The sequence below is a fragment of the Neoarius graeffei genome, chromosome 13 (genome assembly GCF_027579695.1).
Source record: "Neoarius graeffei isolate fNeoGra1 chromosome 13, fNeoGra1.pri, whole genome shotgun sequence".
Classification (NCBI taxonomy): domain Eukaryota; kingdom Metazoa; phylum Chordata; class Actinopteri; order Siluriformes; family Ariidae; genus Neoarius; species Neoarius graeffei.
The window spans coordinates 11335919-11359970 of record NC_083581.1 but is presented as its reverse complement, the minus strand read 5'-3'; the positions used below and the strand labels follow the sequence as shown (position 1 = coordinate 11359970).

Here is a 24052-nt window from a genome sequence, read left to right as displayed (position 1 = left end):
TCCCTGCAGATGAAAAATATCCCCACAACATGATGCTGCCACCACCATACTTCACTGTAGGAATGGTGTTCTCAGGGTGATGGGAAGTGTTGGGTTTGCACCACAGATGGCATTTCCCATGATGGCCAAAAAGTTCAATTTTACTCTCATCTGACCAGAGAATCTTCTTCCATGTATTTGAGGAGTCTGCCACATGCTGTTAGACAAATTCCAAATCTGTTTCCTGGCCACTCTTCCATAAAGTTCTGTTCTGTGGGGTGTATGGCTTAAAGTGGTCCTGTGGACAGATACTCCCATCTCCGCTGTGGATCTCTGCATCTCCTTCAATGTTATCTTTGGTGTCTTTGTTGCATCTCTGATTAATGCCCTCCTTTCCCGGTCTGTGAGTTTTGGTTGGCGGCCTTCTTTTGTCAGGTTTGTAGTAGTGCCATATGCTTTCCATTTTGCTATAATGGATTTAATGGTGCTCCGTGGGATATTCAAATTTTGGGTTGTTATTTTTTTTTTTTTATAACCCAACCCTGATCTATACTTCTCCACAATTTTGTCTCTGACCTGTTTGGAGTGCTCCTTGGTTTTCATGTTGCTTGCATAGTAGTGTTGCCTGTTCTATTCTTCCAGAACCTGTTCTGTCCTTCCAGAACAGATTTATACAGACATCATGTGACAGATCATGTAACACTTTGATTGCACACAAGTTGATCTTAATCAACTAATTATGTAACTTATGAATTTAATTGTTTGGACCAGCTCTTATTTAGGGGTTTCATACGAAAGGGGGTGAATACCTATGCACACTCCAGATTTCTGTTTTTTCATCTTAATTATTGTTTGTATCACAATTAAAAAAAAAAAATTGTACCTTTAAAGTGGGAGGCATTTTGTGTCAATCAAATGGTGCTAAACCCCCCCCCCCCCCCCCCCAAAAAAAAAAAAATCCATCTTAATTCCAGCTTGTAATGTGAAAAAACAGGACAAACACCAAGGGGGATGAATACTTTTGCAAGACACTGTACATTAGCTGTGAGCTTAACAAGCCATATTAATTGGTCAACATCGCTGTCAATCACTGTGGCCTCTATTTGATGATGAAATGCAGGTGAGGTGGGTGGTGACTATGGAAAGCTGAAAGGGTCATGTGGAGATTATATACATTCTAATTGACTGGTTTATTCATATAACTGTGATATATGCATTAGATAGATTGAATTAATGAATATTGGATGCATTATTTATTAAGTATTATATACATTGACAAAGTAGTTTTTTATAGATAGACATTTTTTTCTAGAGCAGATACTGTAGATATTGTCTGAAGTTAAATATTATTTTATTATTTTATTTAAGACAAACTAACAATTTTGCGGCAGAGAAAGTTTAATAATGTGCACACATTTAAATATCGGCATATAAAACTAGCAGTAGTGATGATGTCTGAAATGTTGGACCAAAATTTTAAGAATGAGAACACTACTATGACATGTTTCTAAAAACTTGCATATTACACTCTGGCTAAAATTTTATTGACATTACACCACCCAGACAAAAAAAACTCCATTCATCATCTTAAATTTTGTGTGTTTTCCTCAAATTATGTAAATTTGCTGTTAATTCTAGTCATATATATTCCAACAGGATGAGTTGTAATTTCTTTTTCTCTGGATAGATTTCTTCCTGGAGCTCCTGGAGAAAACTGAGCGCTCTCTCAATGAGATGTTTGTCCGTACTTACGGTGATCTGTACACGCAAAACGCTGATGTTTTCCAGCGACTGTTTTCTGAACTGAAACATTATTATACTGGTGGAAACGTGAACCTGGAGGAAATGATTAATGATTTCTGGACCCGTCTGATGGAGCGCATGTTCCAGCTCCTTAACTCACAGTACGACATCAATGACGATTACATGGAGTGTGTGAATAAGCACATGGATGACCTCAAACCCTTCGGTGATGTGCCCAAAAAGGTCAAAGCTCAAGTGTCGCGGGCATTTGCCATCGCTCGAACTTTTGTCCAGGGACTTGGATTTGGACAGGAAGTGGCTACCAGTGCATCCAAGGTTAGCCAATTTTCCTCTTTGATGACCAGAGGAGTATTTTTGCTTGTTTGCTTAGCTAACATTTATTTATTCAAGCTAATATTGGGTAGCTAGCTTTGTTTGGAAAGAAATGTTTACAGCTCTGTAAAACTGTTGTCGACACCAGTGATGTCTTAGTTAGTAAAACCAAATTTGTCTAGTAGTAAAGCAACTCTTGATTTTCTTTTTCATATTCTCATTGAGTAGACTTGTAAAAGTTGGCTGCAACGAATCATCTCATCTCATTATCTCTAGCCGCTTTATCCTGTTCTACAGGGTCGCAGGCAAGCTGGAGCCTATCCCAGCTGACTACAGGCAAAAGGCAGGGTACACCCTGGACAAGTCATCACAGGGCTGACACATAGACAACCATTCACACCTATGGTCAATTTAGAGTCACCAGTTAACGTAACCTGCATGTCTTTAGAGGAAACCGGAGCACACCCACGCGGACACCATGCAAACTCCGCACAGAAAGGCCCTCGCCGGCCACGGGGCTCAAACCCGGACCTTCTTGCTGTGAGGCGACGGTGTTAACCACTACACCACCGTGCCACCTGCAATGAATCATTAGAATAAAAATATTTTTCAAATGTCTTTAAAAGAAAAGGAAAACCAATTTTGCCTAATACCAATCCCTAGTCTTAAGATTTTTTTCAAGAACCAAAAACCAGAAGAATATGGGACAAGGAAACTCATAAAACAAGATAATTATGAGTTCATGCCAGACAATATGGTAATACTTTGCAACCAGACATGGACAAAACAGACCTTGCAACGAGACATGGACACAGTTTGGTAACAAAACAATGACAGGACAAGGAATGAGACAGAAAACAAGCACAAATCATTTATGCTTTGGTGTGAGATTTTGTCATATTTATGATATTATGTGGGAAGTTCAATATATTTAAAATGATCAAATGTTTCAATGTTGAAAAAACTCCAGAATGATGCAAGGAAATAATCAGCCAGATTCTTCTAGTCATTCGGTATATGGCCATGCTGTTTGACCATATAAAGATACAACATACCGTACCAGTACTAACCAGCATAAATCAGTTTGGGCCACCATGGAATTTTAATATTGGACTTAGCTGTGTGTTTCTTCAGCAGAATAGTTATAACTGCATATTTACTTCAAGATACTATCAGATAAACTCTCTACACTGCAAACATAAGCTTTAGGATCTTGAAGCTTGTGATCTGCATTTCTGTAAACCAGTTTCCAACAAGAAGACAAGTTTTTAATCTCAACCTCATCCACACTGGAATTTACTTTGCTGCTGAGCTCTGGATTGTGACTGGTCAGAAGGTCTTGATTAATTTTCCATAACAGCAGATCTGACAGTAGTGCAGCTGCAAATCACAGGTTTATATTAATGCTGTGGTTCTAATATGTAATGTTCAGTCCTGGAGTATGATGTAAAAGTGCTTCACAGGCTTGCAGAAATAAAGCACCTTACCCCAGAAAGGGCCTCTTCGGCAAGGGGAACATCCCTCCTGGCAGATATGCTTCTCCAGCAAGCCTGGGATACTTCCATGGTATTAACCCTGCCAAAACACTGGGATAGGAGAAGGGAACTCTGAATATAAATCCACCTATTGCCTTGCAGGTTGTGCCTCTTCAGGCAAAAGCTAGGAAAAGGTAACTCCAATTCCAAATCCCCAGGCTCAGCTCGCCTGGCTGACAGCACCTGGAAAGGCCACCCACTGCCTTGTGGCACAGGAATGGGAGTACCAAAGGATAGGAGAAAGAAAACTCTATGGTCAAACATAGAGCAGCATCAACAACTCGTGGGACATATTGCTGAATTTAAAAAAAAAACATTCTATGATATGTCAATTAGCAATGATATGAGCTATCAGATGGGGCCACCTCTGAACCATTGACATGCAACCAGGAGGGCATGTGAGCAGTCCTGGACTCATGTGACAGCAGCCCTGGACAGATGCTGTAAAAGTGACCAGGGGAAAATGCATTATGAAGAAAACTATTTCAATCTGCTCATATAATACCAGAACAATAAACAACATAAATGAAGACAACAGAGACATCATGGGTCAAGAACTCTCATCAGTGAAGTGGGATGTGGTTAGACTATCAGAAACTAAGATAAAAGAAACTGAAATTTTCACTTACAAATCTGGACATCGCTTTTACCGGTACACCTCAGGAAATGGTTCCAATCATTCCAGCAGAGTAGGATTCCTTGTAAACAAATCTATTATTGATACAGTAAAGTAATTCAACCCAATCTCAGATAGATTAGCAACACTCACTCTTCAAAGCAAAATCAATTGTATCACCATCATCCAAATTTATATGCCAACAACTCAACATCAAGATGAAGAAGTAGAAAAAATATACCAACAAATTGATGACATTCTGAAACTAATACCACAAAGAGACTATGTATTCATCAATGGTGATCTTAACACTCGAGTTGGAATGCTCAATCTGACCTCCCCAGACATTGTTGGACAGAACACTCTGAAAGACAGAGACAGTAGGGGTGATATGCTAGTTGACTTTTGCTCAGCAGACAAACTATTTAATGTAAACACCACCTTCAAGAAAAGAAGGAAATATACCTGGAGCCACCCCAATCCAAATGTAACTAAAAACAAAAGTCAGATTGACTTCATTATATCAAGATGGAGAAATTGTAAAGGTTTCATCGATGCTGACGTTCTAAATACACCAGACATATCTGACCATCACCTTGTTTGTGTGATTCTGAAGACTGAATTTAGCTGGTATAAACTCCATCCATCCATCCATCCATCCGTCCATCCATTATCTGCAGCCACTGATCCTGTTCTACAGGGTCACAGGCAAGCTGGAGCCTATCCCAGCTGACTACGGGCAAGAGGCGGGGTACACCCTGGACAAGTCGCCAGGGCTGGTATAAATCTCAAAACGAAACAATTAAGTTAGATCTTCCACATCCCCCCATACCATGTCATCCAAGACCTGTTGGTGACACTGTGAAGTCTTTCCAAATAATTCGGTCAAAAATGGCAGACAGGAGATCTTCATTTTGCAGGCCAAGGTTTCCCTCAATCAGTTTCTTAAGGGTCAGCGATGGTTGACCACATCTTTATTTGCTATCTGGTTGCCATAGAAGGACCTTGGTGGCCATCTCATCATGGTGCATCACATGGCCAGCAAAGGCCAGACGGCAGTTACGAATGACCAATGAGATCTGTGGTAGGCCACCACAGAGTTGTTTGTTGGTGGTGTGGCTCTTCCAAGAAACATTCAAGGCAGCACAAAGGAGGTGAGTGTAGTTTCTGTCAAGCTTTTTACTCAGGGTTTTGGTTAATGTCCACGATTCTGACCCATAGAGCAAGATAGACTCTTCACATGACTTGAAGACTTTGAGCTTCGTGGCTTTTTGGATAGTGGCCTTCTATACTTTTGTTAGGGCATGAGGCATGAGAGGCACCCCAAGCTTGACCAATGTGGTATTTAACATCATAGGCAGTGTTGCTGTAGCTGCCTAGATATTTAAAATTGCTGACTAGTTCGATGGCAGAACCATCGCTAGCTAGTAGATCCTGGGAATCAGCAGGAGGGTTGATGTGAATGACCTTGGTCTTTGAGGAATTGTGGTAGAGACCAATTTCCTGGGTGGTAGACTCTACTCTGTCACAGTCCAGTCCATCCATGCCTGAGTTTGTGGGACTTCCATGCTGGTTCCAGGCCGGATCCAGGACAGGAATTCAGTCCTGCCCTGCTGTAGGCCATTTGCCTTGAAGCGGCACTCCCACACCTGCTACCACTCCTCTCCCATCAGCCAGGGCCTTCTTAAGAGCTGTTTGGAGCTACTCCAGTTACCAGACTGTCTCTTGTGAAGATTTTTCTGTCCTGTTTTTGTCCCTGACTGTGCCTGCCTGCTCTTCTGTGTTTTGACCTCTTGGCTTGTTCTTTGACCACTGAGTTTTCCCTGAGCCCTATTGTACCTCTACCCTCAACTTCATTAAAGAAGTTCTTTTGTGTACACTGCCTGTTTTGAGTCTGCTTTTGGGTCCTCACTTCACCTCAGCTCGCCATTCCTGACAGCGCAGTCTGGCCAACATGGACCCAGCAGATTTCACCCAGCTAAGAGCAGCAGTGCAAGACCAGGGAGCTCTCTTTGGGACCCACCAACAGGACATCCAACAGGTGAACCAAAACCTTGTCACCACCTCTGACACTTTCGATCTTCTTGCCACTCAGCTACAACAGCTTCAAGTAATGGCTGCTCCTACACAGTTAGGGAGTGGGGAACAGCTGAGTGGGACGCCAATGCACCATGCTGTGCCAGCTTCAAGAGTTTCACAGAGGAGATGAGGCGAATCTTTGATTGCTCTCGGTCTGGCAGAGAGGCAGCAAGAGAAATCATGGGACTGCAGCAGGGTGCCTGGTCCACGTTTGATTATGCGATTGAGTTTTGCACTTTGGCAGCATCTTGTGGCTGGAACGAGAATGCCTTGTTTGACGCATTTTTTGAACGGGCTGTCAGACTCCATCAAGGATGAACTGGTCTCACAAGAACTGCCACCTGATCTCCCCGGTCTCATGGACCTTACCAGTCGTATTGACTCCTGGATCAGACAGCAGGTGAAAGAAAGAACTCGGATTAGTCTTGCTCCCCCTCAGCCTCCCATCCCTTCCACTGAGCCAATGCACGTAGACAGAGTCCACATCTCACCTGAGGAACGACCGTGCTGTTGGGATATGAGGGCATGTTTTTATTGCGGACAGCTGGGGCATTTCTGCCAATCTTGCCCTTTAAAAGGAAGAGCCCACCAGTGAGTTTAGGGGCCTTGCTGGGCAATGTCCAGAATCAGCCCCCTACCGATCGACCACTACTCCCAGTGGTCATCATCCATGGCAATCAGCCCCATGACCTCCAGGCACTCATTGATTCAGGGGCTGACAGAAACCTGATCTGCTTGACCACCGCCAAGCACCTGGGGACTCCACTACTGGCTCTGAACCCATCCCTCACTGTCCTGACCCTTAACGGTACTGGTCTGACCACTATCACCCATAAAACAGCCCTGGTCACCTTAAGAATTTCGGGCAACCACTCTGAATCCATCCAGTTTTTCATCATGAGCAATCCCCATGTGCCCATAGTTCTTGGTCTGCCCTGGCTAACTCTACATAACCCCCATGTCAACTGGACTAACAACACCATTTTAGGATGGAGTCAATTCTGTTTATCGTCATGCCTGAGATCTGCCCTCCCTCACGCTGAGCTGCTCCAGCCCACCATTGGTGAATATCCTGACCTCTCTAACGTGCCTCCCGAGTATAATGACTTAAAACCTGTGTTCAGCAAGTTTCAAGCTGTTTCCCTTCCTCCCCATAAGCCCTATTACTGTGGAATTGACCTTCTCCCTGGCACTGCACCACCTAAGGGGCGACTTTACTCTCTCTCTCCTTCTGAAAGGCAAGCCATGGATAAATACATCACTGAGTCCTTAGCAGCTGGAATTATTCGTCCCTCCTCTTCTCCTGCAGGGGCAGGATTCTTTTTTTGTGGAGAAGAAGGACAAATCCTTGCACCCTTGCATTGATTACTGGGGGCTAAATGACATCACCATCAAGAACTGTTACCCCCTACCTCTCATGACTATGGTGTTTGAGTTACTCCAGGGAGCCCAGATTTTCACAAAGCTAGACCTGCGCAATGCTTACCACCTCGTGAGGATCAGGGAAGGGGACGAATGGAAGATGGTGTTCAACACCTCCACGGACCACTACGAATATCTCGTGGTCCCGTTCAGCCTGACTAACGCTCCCACGGTTTTCCAGGCCCTCGTTAATGATGTCCTGAGGGACTACCTTAACCTTTTTGTTTTTGTTTATCTGGACGATATATTGATTTTTTCCCTGCTCCCTTGATGAACACCGCATCCACGTCAGGCAGGTCCTTCAACGAATCCTGGAAAATAAACTCTTTGTTAAGGCCAAAAAATGTGAGTTCCACAGAAGCTCTGTCTCCTTTCTGGGTTTCATTATTTCTCCTGCACAGATTCAGATGGACCCCCTGAAACTCAAGGCAGTTGCTGACTGGCCCACCCCATCCTCTCGGCGAGAACTCCAGCAGTTTCTTGGGTTTGTGAATTTCTACAGGTGATTCATCAGGAACTTTAGTACGGTAGCTGGGCCCCTCATGGCTCTAACTTCCACCAAGGTCCCTTTCAGCTGGGGGGAAGGGGCCGAGAAGGCATTCTCTGAGCTCAAACAAAGGTTCACATCAGCACCCATACTCAGCATTCCAGATCCGTCCTGGTAGTTCGTGGTTGAGGTCGATGCTTCGGAGTCAGGGGTCGGAGCCATATTGTCCCAAAGATCGGCTAGTGACAACAAGCTTCATCCTTGCTCCTTCTTCTCTCATCGGCTTTCCCCCTCTGAGAGAAACTACGATGTTGGCAATAGGGAACTGTTGGCTGTGAAACTGGCCTTGGAAGAATGGAGACATTGGTTGGAGGGGTCAAACCTTCCCTTCATCATATGGACAGATCACAAGAACTTCGAATACCTCAGGACTGCCAAGTGCCTCAATTCTTGCCAGGCCCAATGGTCTCTCTTCTTTTCTTGCTTCAAGTCCACACTTTCCTTCTGCCCAGGCTCTAAGAATGGTAAGCCCGATGCCTTGTCCAGAATGTTCTCTCCCCTCCAGGAGGAATCGACCTCGCCCAAGACCATCCTTCCTCCACAGTGCCTGGTGGGGGCCGCTCTGTTAGAGGTGGAAACCCTGGTCCAGAAGGCCCATGAACAGGACCCAGGGCCTAGTAATGCACTTCCTAACCATCTTTTTGTTCCTGTTTCTGTGCGGGCACAGGTGCTGCAGTGGGGTCATGGTTCCAGAATGGCATGCCACCCAGGAGCAGCCCAGACTCTGGCACTCGTACGACAACGTTTTTGGTGGCCATCCATCAAGGAGGATGTCCAGAGGTTTGTGGCAGCTTGCGACATCTGCACCAGGAACAAGACTGGCAACAGACCCCCTGCTGGCCTGCTGAGACCCTTTCCTGTTCCCCACTGGCCCTGGTCTCACACAGCCCTGGATTTCGTCACAGGACTCCCTAATTCAGGTGGCAATACTTGTATCCTCACTGTTGTTGACCGTTTTTCTAAAGCTGTTAATTTTATCCCTCTGCCCAAGCTTCCCACCACCAAAGAGACAGCCGAATTGCTGATACTCCATGTTTTTCATCTACACGGACTCCCCTCAGACATTGTATCAGACCGCGGACCCCAGTTCTCTGCCCAATTCTGGAAAGCTTTCTGTAAACTCATTGGTGCTTCTCACAGTCTGTCTTCAGGTTTCCACCCTCAGACCAATGGACAGACGGAACGGGCCAACCAGGAGCTGGAAGTGGCCCTCAGGTGCATGGTGTCCAAGGATGCCGCCTCCTGGAGCAAGACCCTTCCTTGGATAGAGTACGCTCAACTCCTTACCCACCTCTGCTACAGGTCTTTCCCCCTTCCAGTGCTCTCTGGGTTACCAGCCACCACTCTTCCCCATCCAAGAAGAAGAAGTCGCTGTGCCCTCTGCCCAGATGTTTGTGCACCGCTGCAGGAGAACGTGGGCATTGACCAGGAAAAAGCTCCTAAGTTCTGTCAAGATGTTTAAAGAGCAAGCCGACAAACACTGCTCAGCAGCTCCCATCTATTGGGTGGGGCAGTGGGTAATACTCTCCACTCGCCACCTCCCCCTCAAGACGGTCTCCCACAAATTGGCTCCCAGGTTCATTGGGCCCTTCTCCATCTCCAAGGTAATTAATCCCTGCTCTGTAAGACTGTCTCTGTCCGTAACTATGCACCGTATTCACCCAACTTTCCATGTCTCCCAAGTCAAACCCCTTGCCTCCAATTCCCTATCCCCACCCTCCAAGCCCCTTCCTCCTCCCAGGTTCATAGATGGTGGTGAGGTCTTCACGGTCAGGAGGTTGCTGAAGGTACGACACCGAGGCAGAGGACTCCAGTACCTGGTTGATTGGGACGGGTATGGTCCTGAGGAGAGGAACTGGGTTCCTGCCAGGTTCATCATGGATCCCACCCTCATCACAGACTTCCACCAACAACACCTTGAGGCACTTCCTAAGGCACCTGGAGGCGCCCATTGAAGAGGGGGTACTGTCACAGTCCAGTCCATCCATGCCTGAGTTTGTGGGACTTCCATGCTGGCTCCAGGCTGGATCCAGGACAGGAATTCAGTCCTGCCCTGCTGTAGGCCATTTTCCCTGAAATGGCACTCCCACACCTACTACCACTCCTCTCCCATCAGCCAGGGCCTTCTTAAGAGCTGTTTGGAGCTACTCCAGTTGCCAGACTGTCTCTTGCAGACTTTCCTCGCCTCACTACAGCCCTTTGGTATTGTGACTTCTCGATTCTCCCTGCCTGTATTGTTCCATGTTTTTTTTCTAGTTTTCTGTCCAGTTTTGCCTCTGTTTTACGTGCCTGTTCTTCTGGATTGTGTTTGTGCTTCCTCTGCCTGGGTTTCCCTTGTCTCTGTTTTCTTCAGCTCTTGTGAAGATTTTTCTGTCCTGTTTTTGTCCCTGACCGTGCCTGCCTTCTCTTCTGTTTTGACCTCTTGGCCTGTTCTTTGACCACTTTTTTTTTTTTTTTTTTTTTGTTCTTTGACCATTTTTGCCTGAGCCCTATTGTACCTCTGCTCTCAACTTCATTAAAGAAGTTCTTTTCTGTACACTGCCTGTTTTGAGTCTGCTCTTGGGTCCTCACTTCACCTCAGCTCGCCATTCCTGACATACTCGGTGTAGGAAGTCTTGGGCAGCATTGATTGTATCTTCAAGAAGACATGTTGTCAGCAAAGTCCAGGTCTGAGAGAACCACAGCTGGAGCTCTGTCTTCTTCTCAGAGAGAGGCCATCATTGGTATTGATGGCCTTACACAGTGCATAATCCAGTGCAACGATGAAAAGAAATGGCATGAAGGAATCACCCTGTAGGACTCCAGTGTCAATGTTGAAGCTGTCTCTTTCTCCTTTTGTGGTTAGGACAGTGGCCTTGGTGTTGACATACATTATCATGATTGCATTGACTATCTGGAAAGGCACACCGTAAGCTGACAAGATTTCAAACATTTTGTTGCGGTTGATTGAATTGAAGGCCTTTTTGAAGTTGATGAAGATGAGCACCGCTTCTTTTTTATGATTCTGAACCGCTTCAACAATTTGGCGGAGAGCCAGAATTTGGGCACATGTTGAGCAAGAAGGATGGAAGTCATTCTGATTGGGGTGCAAGAGCTGATCAATAATAGGGCATAGTCTATTGAGCAAAAGGTGGTTGTATACCTTTGCAGCTACTTGTGTGAGGGAGATACCCCTGTAGTTGTCAGGAAGAGTGAGATTTCCCTTCTTTGGAACTGGGACTATACCTGAAAGTCCCCACTCAGTAGGTCTGCCTCCAGTTAGCGTTTGGTTGCAGATGGTGGTAAGACTTTCCCTAACTTTGGGAAGTTTCTACAGTATCACCGATAAACCATCCAGCCTAGGGGATTTTCCTGATTTCATCTGTTTGAGAGCTGTGTCTACTTTGGCTTGGGAGAAGGCGTTGCAACTAATGTCAAGGTTGGTGCTAAACATTGGGGTGATTGAGGGTCCAGCTGAGCTGGGCTGAGGAACATCAGTGGAGAGGAGCTTGGTGAAGTGATTTTTCCAGGTGTTGAGTCTGTCTTTGCCCTGAATGAATATAACCCCTGTTTTCTTGCCTGATAGCTCACGCACTAGCTTCCAAGCTTCCAGATGTTCCATATCTGAGCTTGATTCGAAGGCATGAAGAGTCTTATTGATTTGATCATCCTAACATTTGTTGTATGTCTTTTTGAGCTGAGTCTGTGTAGCTTGGACATTCTTGGTGGATGAATGGAGAATTGCTCATCTTGCAATTGACACTTGGGCACTTATCAACAGGATCGGGATATCAGGGTGGTTTTGGAGGAAGCTTCTCAGTGCCAACTTGATTGCAGATTTTCACAAATTTAGAGTAGGTTCTCTGTTGTTCTGGAAGCTCAGCAAACGCTTGGGAGATGGTGGTGTCGATTGTGTTTGTGAGATCCTATTGCATGCCAGTACAATTTTGTGCGTGAGATGATTTTGGGGGCATGGACACTGAGTCATATTTTGGTGGAGACAATTCTGTGATCAGTGCCAATGGAGTTGGAGGAGTTGAATGCTTGGCAGTCTTTGATGCTGTTTCTCCACCTCTTTCTGTAGAGGCAAAAGTCAATCTGGGCCAATTCACCTTTCGGAGATCTCCATGTCCACAATCTTTTCTTTGGTTTTTGAAATGAAGTGTTGCCCACTATAAAGTTGTGTTGATGGTCAAAGTCAATTAAAAACTGTCCATTTCAGTTTATTACTTGGTGGTAAGAGAATTTGCCCTCTATCCTGGCGTTTATTGCCGCTGATGAGCAACATGGCGTGGAGGGGTGTGGACTGCACAATGGAGTTCAGGGTCAAGTATAACTCTTCAATCTCACTCTCAGGCCTGTTGTTATGTGGGGAGCAACAAGAAACAAGGATAGTTTTTGGGCAGATGTGTAGTACAACTATTCGTCTTGAGATTTTGTTCACGGATGCAACTAGGGGTATCGGGGAAGAACACACCGCAATACCAACACCACCAATGGTCAAGTTAGATGCGTTCTTGAGTGGCAATTAGGTGAAAAGTGTGCTGGTGCCAAAGTCATGGGCAACAATATCAGGCTTGTCGTCTTTATGCAAGATGTGATGTTCTTGAATGCACACTACGGAAATCATGGCATCAGACATGAGCTTGTTTAACTCTGTTAGTGGGGATTTATGAGCGAGGGTTCTGCAGTTCAAAGTTGACATAATAAATGTGTTGGGTGTTAAGAGGCCTTTCTTCAGCCGAGGATCAGAACATGTCTGTCCTTTGGCATTTAGGATACGCTTGTCATTAGATGTGGTAGCATCTTCTGACCTAGAGAAAGATAGGTTGGTGCTGGAGTTAACCAGCCTATTTCAGGCTTTAACCAAGGTGCTGTATAAGGACTCCATAATGCTTTAAAATGGCTAAGTATTAAACTATGATGTGGTGATTCGCTGCATCTACCACTCCACAGTCATTCACTGACTGAACTAGGTGACCCTGGCCGAAGACCTAACTGAAGGTTCATATACCCAGTGTCGTTGTGAGTGCCACCGTTGGTCAGAAAGTAATTCCAACTCATCCATCAACACTACACATCAACCCTGTTGTTGCCCAAAGTTTCACCTGTATCCCTAGGCAGGGTGGCTACCGGGTGCTATGCCTTGCCAAAGAGCAACCCGTATTTGGTCTGGGATGGCTTATTCCTATATTTGCTGCTAACCTCCATATCTGGAGGCCATTCCTCTATCCGCCACCTGTGGACCCGGAGGGTAGGAGTGAGCTCCCCCAAGTTAGATCTTAAGCAAATGAAATCTCCTGTAACCAAATAAATCTTTCAGCTTGATCAATTATCAAACTGCTTTGACCCTCTCATGACAGACGAACAAGGAGATCCAGAGATCTTTACACAGAATCTAACTTCTGCTAAACTTTCATCGGCCAAAAACACACTGCCTAAATTATAAGCCAATATGGATGATACCCCCAACAATTAATGCCATAGAAAAAAAAATCAATTAGGGAAAAATATGGGACAAATCAACACAATATAAAATTGCCAAAACAGAAACAGAGAAACTTATGAGAAAAGATAAACTGAACCAAATAGAAAAGCAATGTGATGAACTCAGTCGACTATTGCCAGACAAACAATTCTATGCAGCAGTGAAATCCCTGAAGACCAACAAGAGATCCATACGCTGGGGCATAAAAAATGTCAATGATGAAATATTAACTAAAAAAGAAGATATTCTTGAACAATGGCAACTTTCTACAAAAACCTCTACCACAATTCCACCCATCAATCTAATCCAGATCTCAATTGTCTCTCAGAAATTCCACAAATCATACTGGAAGAAACTATAAAGAAGATAAGGCACATAAAACCAGGAAAAAGTTCTGGCATCGATCAAATACACGCAGCATACCTACAATCTGGTGGAGAGATAATTGCAAAAGCTTTAACATGACTGTTCAGCATCATTTTTAAAACAGGAACCATCCCAAAATCCTTCAAAGAAGCCATGATAGTAGCCATTTTCAAGAAAGGAGATTGGAGTAAATGCTCAAATTACAGGCCTGTCAGTCTCCTCAGCCACATTTATAAACTTTTCATCAGTATAATAATGGAAAGAATCAAAGAAGATCTCTGTTCTTGCCTTCCAGACTCACAAGCTGCAGATCAACCAGGAAGAGGCACAACTGAACAAATTCTCTGTCTGGAACAAATGATAGAAAAGTCAATTGAATTCAACTCGCTTCTACATATAGTTTTTATCAATTTCTCAAAAGCTTTCAACAGCATCAAACTTTCAGTACTATGGTCTCTTTTAGAGAAGATGCCAGTCCATGCATCTTACATTCAGCTACTCAAGCTAACCTATGAAGGCTCAACTACAACTATAAAATGTGACATAGGAATAACCAGACAGATAAAAATCTTGAAAGGCGTTAAATGTGCTAGCACCACTACTCTTCTGTATCATAATTGCAGCACTAACACATCTCACACAAGAAGAGATTAACACCAGTTATGCCACTGGCAGCCACAAGATCTCAAACTTTGGATATGCTTATGAATTAGCAATAACTAACTTGGACAGAACCCAACTACAGAAATTTCTAGATGCTTTCATCAAATACTCTAAAGAAGTTGGACTGACAGTTAACATCTCCAAAACTGAATGTATGACGACTGATAAAACTGAACCATAACTTACCATCACAATAAAAGACCAAAGAATAAAGCAATTTAGAATTTTGTATACCTCGGCCACAGCCTCTCAAACACCAACAATCATCTGGTAGCTGTGAAACACAGAATAGCAAAAGGATGGTCTGCATTCTCTAAAAAAGAGCACAGCTTGAAATCAACATGCATACCAATGAGAGTTAAAACAAAGCTTTTTAATACCTATAGACCTTGTGCACCTACCGTACGTCATAGGTCAGAGGTCAAGTTTGTTTATCCGCCATATTGGGTATCAAGCCGCAGCTCACTTCACACACGGAAATTTTTGGAGAGTGATTAACATTTTCAGTCAGAATGGCTTGTTGTGTGGCAGTAGGGTGCTCTAACAGAAAAAGCACAAAGGGTTTATCGTTTTACCGGTTCCCCGCTGATCAAGAGCGGAGGAAGAAGTGGATTGCTGCCGTTAAACGTGTTGACTGGGAACCAAGCGAACACTCGCTTTATATTTCATGATCCAATTACATGAAATATAATTACTCAAAATTTGATTTAAATAGTTGAAAATTAATATTAGAAACACTAAAGCTGTGTCATACTCGAAAGGAAATAGCTTACAAGTTTCAACAGCAAAAAGTGTTGCTGCTACGTGTGAGCAGACTTCTCCCAGACCTGCCATACATGTGCAGTGGCCACTCACAATAACACCATCCTGCTCGCATATGATCCACACATCGAGTGGTTTGTTGCTAAGCCGTTGAGAGTGTAACACCTTTATGATTATAAACATGGAGATTAGACTGGGACACGAGTATATAATACTGAATGTCATTAATTATTTATATTACTATTACAGTATTCCTAGACCCTGGTACTATTTGTATTACTATAAGTTCTTATTTTTGTTCAAACAGGATTATGCTTTGTTTCAACATCGATAATAGTGATATGCAAATAAGATCTATTCTGAAAAGTCAATGTATGGTACGCACCTGTGAAGAAATAACAAAACGCTTTTCACACATATGAACTAGCACGTTCCGTACCCATCCTGAGGAGAAATAGAGTTAGGTCCATATATATTTGGACACTGACACAAATTTTGTTTTTTTACCTGTTTACTGAAACATATTCAAGTTATAGTTATATAATGGACATGGACATAAAGTCCAGACTTTCAGCTTTCATTTGAGGGTATCCACATTAAAATTGGATGAAGGGTTTAGGAGTTTCAGTTCCTTAACATGTGCCACCCTGTTTTTAAAGGGACCAAAAGTAATTGGACAGTTGACTCAAAGGCTATTTCATGGGCAGGTGTGGGCAATTCCTTCGTTATGTCATTCACAATTAAGCGGATAAAAGGCCTGGAGTTGATTTGAGGTGTGGTGCTTGCATTTGGAAGATTTTGCTGTGAAAAAAACATGCGGTCAAAGGAGCTCTCCATGCAGGTGAAACAAGCCATCCTTAATCTGCGAAAACAGAAAAAACCCATCCGAGAAATTGCTACAATATTAGGAGTGGGAAAATCTACAGTTTGGTACATCCTGAGAAAGAAAGAAAGCACTGGTGAACTCAGTGCAAAAAGACCTGGACGCCCACAGAAGACAACAGTGGTGGATGATCGCAGAATAATTTTCATGGTGAAGAGAAACCCCTTCACAACAGCCAACCAAGTGAACAACACTCTACAGAAGGTAGGCGTATCAATATCCAAATCTACCATAAAGAGAAGGCTGCATGAAAGTAAATACAGAGGGTTCACTGCACGGTGCAAGCCACTCATAAGCCTCAAGAATAAAAAGGCTAGATTGGACTTTGCTAAAAACATCTAAAAAAGCCAGCACAGTTCTGAAAGAACATTCTTTGGACAGATGAAACCAAGATCAACCTCTACCAGAATGATGGAAAGAAAAAAGTATGGCGAAGGTGTGGTACAGCTCATGATCCAAAGCATACCACATCATCTGTAGACCACGGCGGAGGCAGTGTGATGGCTTGGGCATGCATGGCTGCCAGTGGCACTGGGTCACTAGTGTTTATTAATAATGTGACACAGGACAGAAGCAGCCGGATGAATTCTGAGGTATTCAGAGACATACTGTGTGCTCAAATGCAGCCAAACTGATTGGTCGGCATTTCATAATACAGATGGACAATGACCCAAAACATAAAGCCAAAGCAACCCAGGAGTTTATTAAAGCAAAGAAGTGGAATATTCTTGAATGGCCAAGTCAGTCACCTGATCTCAACCCAATTTAGCATGCATTTCACTTGTTAAAGACTAAACTTCAGACAGAAAGGCCCACAAACAAACAGCAACTGAAAACCGCTGCAGTAAAGGCCTGGCAGAGCATTAAAAAGGAAGAAACACAGCGTCTGGTGATGTCCATGAGTTCAAGACTTCAGGCAGTCATTGCCAACAAAGGGTTTTCAACCAAGTATTAGAAATGAACATTTTATTTACAATTATTTAATTTGTCCAATTACTTTTGAGCCCCTGAAATTAAGGGATTGTGTTTAAAAAATGCTTTAGTTCCTCACATTTTTATGCAATCATTTTGTTCAACCCACTGAATTAAAGCTGAAAGTCTGAACTTCAACTGCATCTGAATTGTTTTGTTCAAAATTCATTGTGGTAATGTACAGAACCAAAATTAGAAAAATGTTGTCTCTGTCCAAATATTTATGGACCTAACTGTATCTGTAAGCTTCAAGTGACTTGTAGGCTTTTAGTGACTGACCACTGTAACCCCCTGGTGTGTTGATTAGATAGTGATATACATCGGGGCAAGTTACATCTGGCAGCTCATTACTTGAACAATCAAGCGCAGATTTGGTTTTACTCTTACTAATGATATATGGGTCGACCCCTAAGACAGCAATCTTACCTCTATAGCGATTTTTTGCTGTGACATCCAGGGATTCAGCATAAGTCAAGAGGCAGACTTGAGAAGATGACATCGCGACAGCGGGTATCACTTACAAACTTGCGAAAGCGTGATCCCCAATATGGTGGTGTAAACAGATAATCACGTGACCATGACATCACATGCACAAGGTCTATATACTACCTGTGGTACTATACGGCATGGACTGTATTGCATGGAGAAATTCTATGCATCTTATGACAGGCTTTAAACTAACAGACCACAAGAGCATTAATGACTTCAGAAAACTAACAAATCTTGTAACAACGGAAATTCACATTCGATGCAAAATCATGAAACTGTTTGGCCACAATAAAAGGAACAACAAAGGACACTCAAAAGTGTGTGTCGAAGAAATGGTAGCAGGGATGAGAAGCTGCTGTCGACCCTGACACAGATGGCATGACACCATCCCTGCCTGGACCCGTATAAACAGCTGGAACTCAATAAATTCCTTGTGTAGAGACAGAACTACTTGGAAAGCATTATCATGTACTGATGCACAGTCTGCTGCCATGCAGAAATAGCGAAATATAGATCGAATATGTTTCTATAGTAACAACTCATTCACAGGAACTTGCATCTAAATTGTCAAAATTGTGTAGTTATTTATGAAAGTCAAATGTATAATTGCTGAAATGGTGAAGGTTTTTTTTTTTAGGAGATGTTTAGTGTTGGGGAAGCTACTTTGCAAATGGAACTACACACTGCTCATCATTTAAAATAGCTAAGCTAGAGCCAAAGCAGTGTTCTAGTTGATTCACTAAACCTCGAGTCCGAGTCCAGTCTCAAGTCCCCAGTGTTCAAGTCTGAGTCAAATCCAAGTCTCTCATCTCATCTCATTATCTTTAGCCGCTTTATCCTTCTACAGGGTCGCAGGCAAGCTGGAGCCTATCCCAGCTGACTACGGGCGAAAGGCGGGGTACACCCTGGACAAGTCGCCAGGTCATCACAGGGCTGACACATAGACACAGACAACCATTCACACTCACATTCACACCTACGGTCAATTTAGAGTCACCAGTTAACCTAACCTGCATGTCTTTGGACTGTGGGGGAAACCGGAGCACCCGGAGGAAACCCACGCGGACACGGGGAGAACATGCAAACTCCACACAGAAAGGCCCTCGCCAGCCCCGGGGCTCGAACCCAGGACCTTCTTGCTGTGAGGCGACAGCGCTAACCACTACACCACCGTGCCGCCCCAAATCCAAGTCATTAAAGAAAATTTCGAGTTGAGTCCAAGTCGAGTCCACTATTGGTCCGAGTCGAGTCCGAGAACAAGACTCCGACCATACCATTTGATGGTGGCTGTTGCAGCCTTTATGTGAAACTGTCTCTTCTACTGTGTTGGACTAACATTACTGCTTGACTGCCACATTTTAGTTAACCCCTTCAATGCCCTTGGACAAGTCACATATGTGACGAACTCTTTTACCGCTGTGCCTTATGATGTACGCTACTCATCATAAACACCTCCTTTTATGTACATTACATGGCACATTACTTTTACTTCACAGTGGCACATAACCGCAAGTTGGCCTAGTGGTTAGCCTGTCCGCCTCTCGATCGCAAGTTCTATTCATGGTCGGGTCATACCAAAGACCATCATAAAAATGGTACCCAGTTACTTGGAATACATGGACCCTTGGTGTACATTGTGTTTGCAAGTACTAGTAATTCATGTTTATGGACAGGTTTTCATTGACAAGACCCGTTGTCTTGGTTTTTTTTATGTTTTTGAAGTTGTTTTTGATTACTAAAGTTATTTTTACTCTACAAGTGTTTTTTTGTGATTTTTTTTCTATGCAAATATTAAAAATATAAAGTTCTGAACAAGTTAGAGAAAGATTATCAAAATATCCCAATTTTGACCTATTTTTGTCCTATATGCCTGGCACATTACAATTAATTATGGGTGGCAGCCAAGGGGTTAATAGGCTACAGATAAAAAGTTTATTCATCACTCAGCAAGCCCTGCTATCAACAGGGCAAATAACATGAGAGAGGGTTAACACTAGCTAGTTCATTGGTCAGCAAGCAAGCCCTGCTATCAACAGAGCAATGAACATAGCGTGTCACTTACTTCTCTGGGTATATTCTTGCCAAATGCTGATTGAATTTGAGGTTGTCTTCTTGATAGTTCTTCTACATATGGAACACATAGCAGTGCATTTTTTTTCCCACTGCACGAGAAGTCTGTATAAGCAAAGTGGACAGTCCTAGGGGCATTCTTTCCAGGCATTTTAGTGCCATTAATGTTAGTTTGTTCCTGAACATGATGTATGAACAGGTGAATGTGCATTCTCTTGCACAAAATTAGTATAAAAATGAATGTAGAAATAAACATCTTATGCCAAATTATTATGGCATGTTACAAAAAATAAAGAAAAAATCAGAGTCCTTGTCTCCAATGTATGAGTTCGAATGCACAAGTCCGAGTCATCAGTGCTCAAGTCCAAGTCAAGGCATGAGCCCTTAAAATTAGGGCATGAGTCAGAGTCATAGTCCTGGACTCGAGCACTACAAGCCTGAGCCACAGTATACATTTGCTAAAAGCACTATGGTCATGTGAAAAAATAAGTACACCCCATGGAAATTGTAGACTTTTCTCAAAATATTTAAACAAGCAAACATTTCACCCTTTTGATACAGCGCCTAGAGATAAAGGTGATGAAAAAAATTAAGAAAATTAGCTCTTTCAGTCATTTATTCAACAAAAATATCAATAAATGTAATATTCTTCTGTAGAGAAAGTAAGAACACCCTTCGCTTCAGAAGCTGGTGTTGCCCCTTTAACAGAAATAGCTTCTTGTAGGTGTTTTGTATAAATGTCCACCAGTCTCTGACATCAGCTTGCTGAAATTTTTGACTGCTCTTCCATGCAAAATTCCTTCAGTTGCAAGATGTTTGAGGTTTTCTTGGATGTTCTACTCTTTTCAAATCTCCCCACAAAATGTCACTGGGGTTCAAATCTGGACGAGGCCATTCCATAATCTTACACTTCTTTTTGAGCCATTCCTTGGTGGAGTTGCACATGTGCGTAGGATCATTATCTTGTTGAAAGGTCCACCTCTGAACAGATGGCCTCAGATTTTCTTCAAGCACTCTTTGATATTATTCAGAATTCATAGTTGAATCAATGAATGCAAGCTTCCCAGTCCCTGAGGCAGTGAAGCAACCCCAAACCATAACATTTCCACCACCAAGCTTCACAGTTGGTATGAGGTTCTTCTTCTGAAAAGCCGTCTTTGGTCTGTGCCATATGTGCACTCTTACTGTGGCCAAACAACTCTACCTTTGATTCATCTGTTCACAGCACATTATTCCAAAGGCCTGGTCTTTGCTTATATGTTCATTGGCAAACTGTAGTCTTGCTTTAATGTTCCTTTGGGACAGTGAAGCCCTTGTCCTGGCATGCCTCCCATGCAGGTCCAATTTGTCCACTCTTTCTGATTGTAGATGTATGCACTTTCACACCAACAGTTGCAAGAGTTAGCTGCAGATAGCGTGATGAAATTTTGGGGTACTTGGAGACTTCTTTTAGCATCAAACAGTCTGCTCTCAGGCTGAATTTGCTGCCAGTCCTGGACAAACTGGAAGTTGCTTAAAATCTATGCCACTTGTAGATGATTTTCCTTCCAGAGGAATGATTTATTTCTAATAATTTAGAGACCTTTGTAAATCCCTTGCCAGAGTGATAGGCATCCACAGCCTTTTTTTTCTGATGTCCTTAGAGAGTTCTTTAGATCTTAGCATGATGACACCACACACTTCAATAGCAAAGAGCACACCAGACCAAGATCTCATCTCATCTCATTATCTCTAGCCGCTTTATCCTTCTACAGGGTCGCAGGCAAGCTGGAGCCTATCCCAGCTGACTACGGGCGAAAGGCGGGGTACACCCTGGACAAGTCGCCAGGTCATCACAGGGCTGACACATAGACACAGACAACCATTCACACTCACATTCACACCTACGGTCAATTTAGAGTCACCAGTTAACCTAACCTGCATGTCTTTGGACTGTGGGGGAAACCGGAGCACCCGGAGGAAACCCACGCGGACACGGGGAGAACATGCAAACTCCACACAGAAAGGCCCTCGCTGGCCCCGGGGCTCGAACCCAGGACCTTCTTGCTGTGAGGCGACAGCGCTAACCACTACACCACCGTGCCGCCCCCCAGACCAAGATGTCAGGTTTAAATAAGATGGGTTCCACCTGCATGTCTATGATGTCTAATCAATGGCACCTAATCTAGAATACCTGAGTCTAATTTTACAGACTTGAAAGTGTGATCAGTATAAAGGTGAACTTACTTTTTCCAGGGTGTCCTTACTTTTCTATGATTTTTTCTCATCTCATTATCTCTAGCCGCTTTATCCTTCTACAGGGTCGCAGGCAAGCTGGAGCCTATCCCAGCTGACTATGGGCGAAAGGCGGGGTACACCCTGGACAAGTCGCCAGGTCATCACAGGGCTGACACATAGACACAGACAACCATTCACACTCACATTCACACCTATGGTCAATTTAGAGTCACCAGTTAACCTAACCTGCATGTCTTTGGACTGTGGGGGAAACCGGAGCACCCGGAGGAAACCCACGTGGACACGGGGAGAACATGCAAACTCCACACAGAAAGGCCCTCACCGGCCCCGGGGCTCGAACCCAGGACCTTCTTGCTGTGAGGCGACAGCGCTAACCACTACACCACCATGCCGCCCTTCTATGATTTTTTTTAAATTTTAAATTATGAAAATGACTATAAAATGTTAATTTTATGTGTCATTTGTTGGAGTATGTTGGTGTGAATCTTTCATGCTCTTAAAAGTTGATAAATATGGCTGTGGATTAAGGTGACCAGACTTCTGAGAAGAAAACCAGGGACATTCTCAGTTCAGTGGTGAAAATTTCATTAAAACATCTACTGTTTTCATCTTTGTAATAACAAGGGGGGACAATTCTGGTTTTCATGTATTTTGATCATGCATTGCATAAAAAGTGGGGTTTTCCTCACTGAGTGCACTGTAGGCCTATTCTGCAACTGCTTTAAGTTGACATCAATTAAAGACAATGTGCCTCTGGTATGGGCACATAGTTTAGATTTATAGACTCTTAAATTGTAGGCTAGCTGAAATAGATGTTTTAGACCCAAGAAAGTAACTATATTAAATTAATTACCATATATGCCACAAGTAATGGACAATGTATTTAAAAATATATAAAACACACAACACAGTTTAAATAAACAGTTTACTTCAATCCAAGCAATTTCAAGCTATGGTAACATTATTATTGTTGAGGATACAAATGATTCCTTATCTCCCATAGCCTAAATTGTAGCCATAGCTGAATTGACAACCTAGCCTAAATGAGTAGTCTTGATAAAAAATGTGTAGTCTGCTACAAATCACAGCAAATTATACAAATTACTGACACTTTGGTAACATTCCCATAAGCCTGTAGCTTTACATAGCTAGCTACTCTGTAGGATAACACACCAATTTGTGTGTAAATTAGCTTATGCTGTTGAACTGTTACAATTTTACCTCAGCTGGATTTCTGTTACAGCAATGCTACATCTAGCAACAACTTCAGCTGACTGACTGGCGCTGCACTGAGCTTTCTCCTGCTAGCATTGGTCGCAGTAAGCTACGGTTTGTTAGGTCAACTGCTACATCTCAATACAGCATGACAAGCAATATTATGTCATATACTGTACAACATCGCAAAATGTAGCTTACACATTTAAAGGCTAAATAACATAGATTACAAACAATGTCACTTAGGCCTACAAGAAAAGACTATGTTTCACCTGTCCAAGAGCAGATGAAACAATCTGTCAAAGCTGAATGAATGACTTTAGCTTAGGCAAAGATTCTAGTGCAGGGGTGGATCCAGGAAAATGGGAAAGGGGGGTGTTAATCCAGTAAGGCCGGGGGTCTGGGGGCCGCCGGAGGCCCCCAGAAGCTCTGCAGTTTTTAAATTCTCAGAGATGCATTTTGAGCTGTCAAAGACATGTTGTAAATGAAATCTCTTAAAGAAAATTACCATATCAAAAATATGTTTTAAAAGTAGGAACTTTCAAAACCATTTTATTAGTCACTGAAAATGATATTGTCAGAGTTGCAGGTATACGGTATGCGTAGAATATAATTACAACTGATATATGGTAATATTTATGAAAGTTGCATTGTCATATAATGCATCACCACA

General features: G+C 43.2%; 1 protein-coding gene across 1 annotated transcript in view; it reads left to right on the top strand.

The window, feature by feature from the left end:
- Positions 1 to 24052, top strand: part of gpc6b (glypican 6b) — a 111363-nt gene that overhangs the window by 42762 nt on the left and 44549 nt on the right. The window contains exon 3 of the mRNA XM_060936719.1: positions 1667 to 2058. Within this exon, the coding sequence (XP_060792702.1) occupies positions 1667 to 2058 (392 nt within the window). The remainder of the gene's footprint in view (positions 1 to 1666; positions 2059 to 24052) is intronic.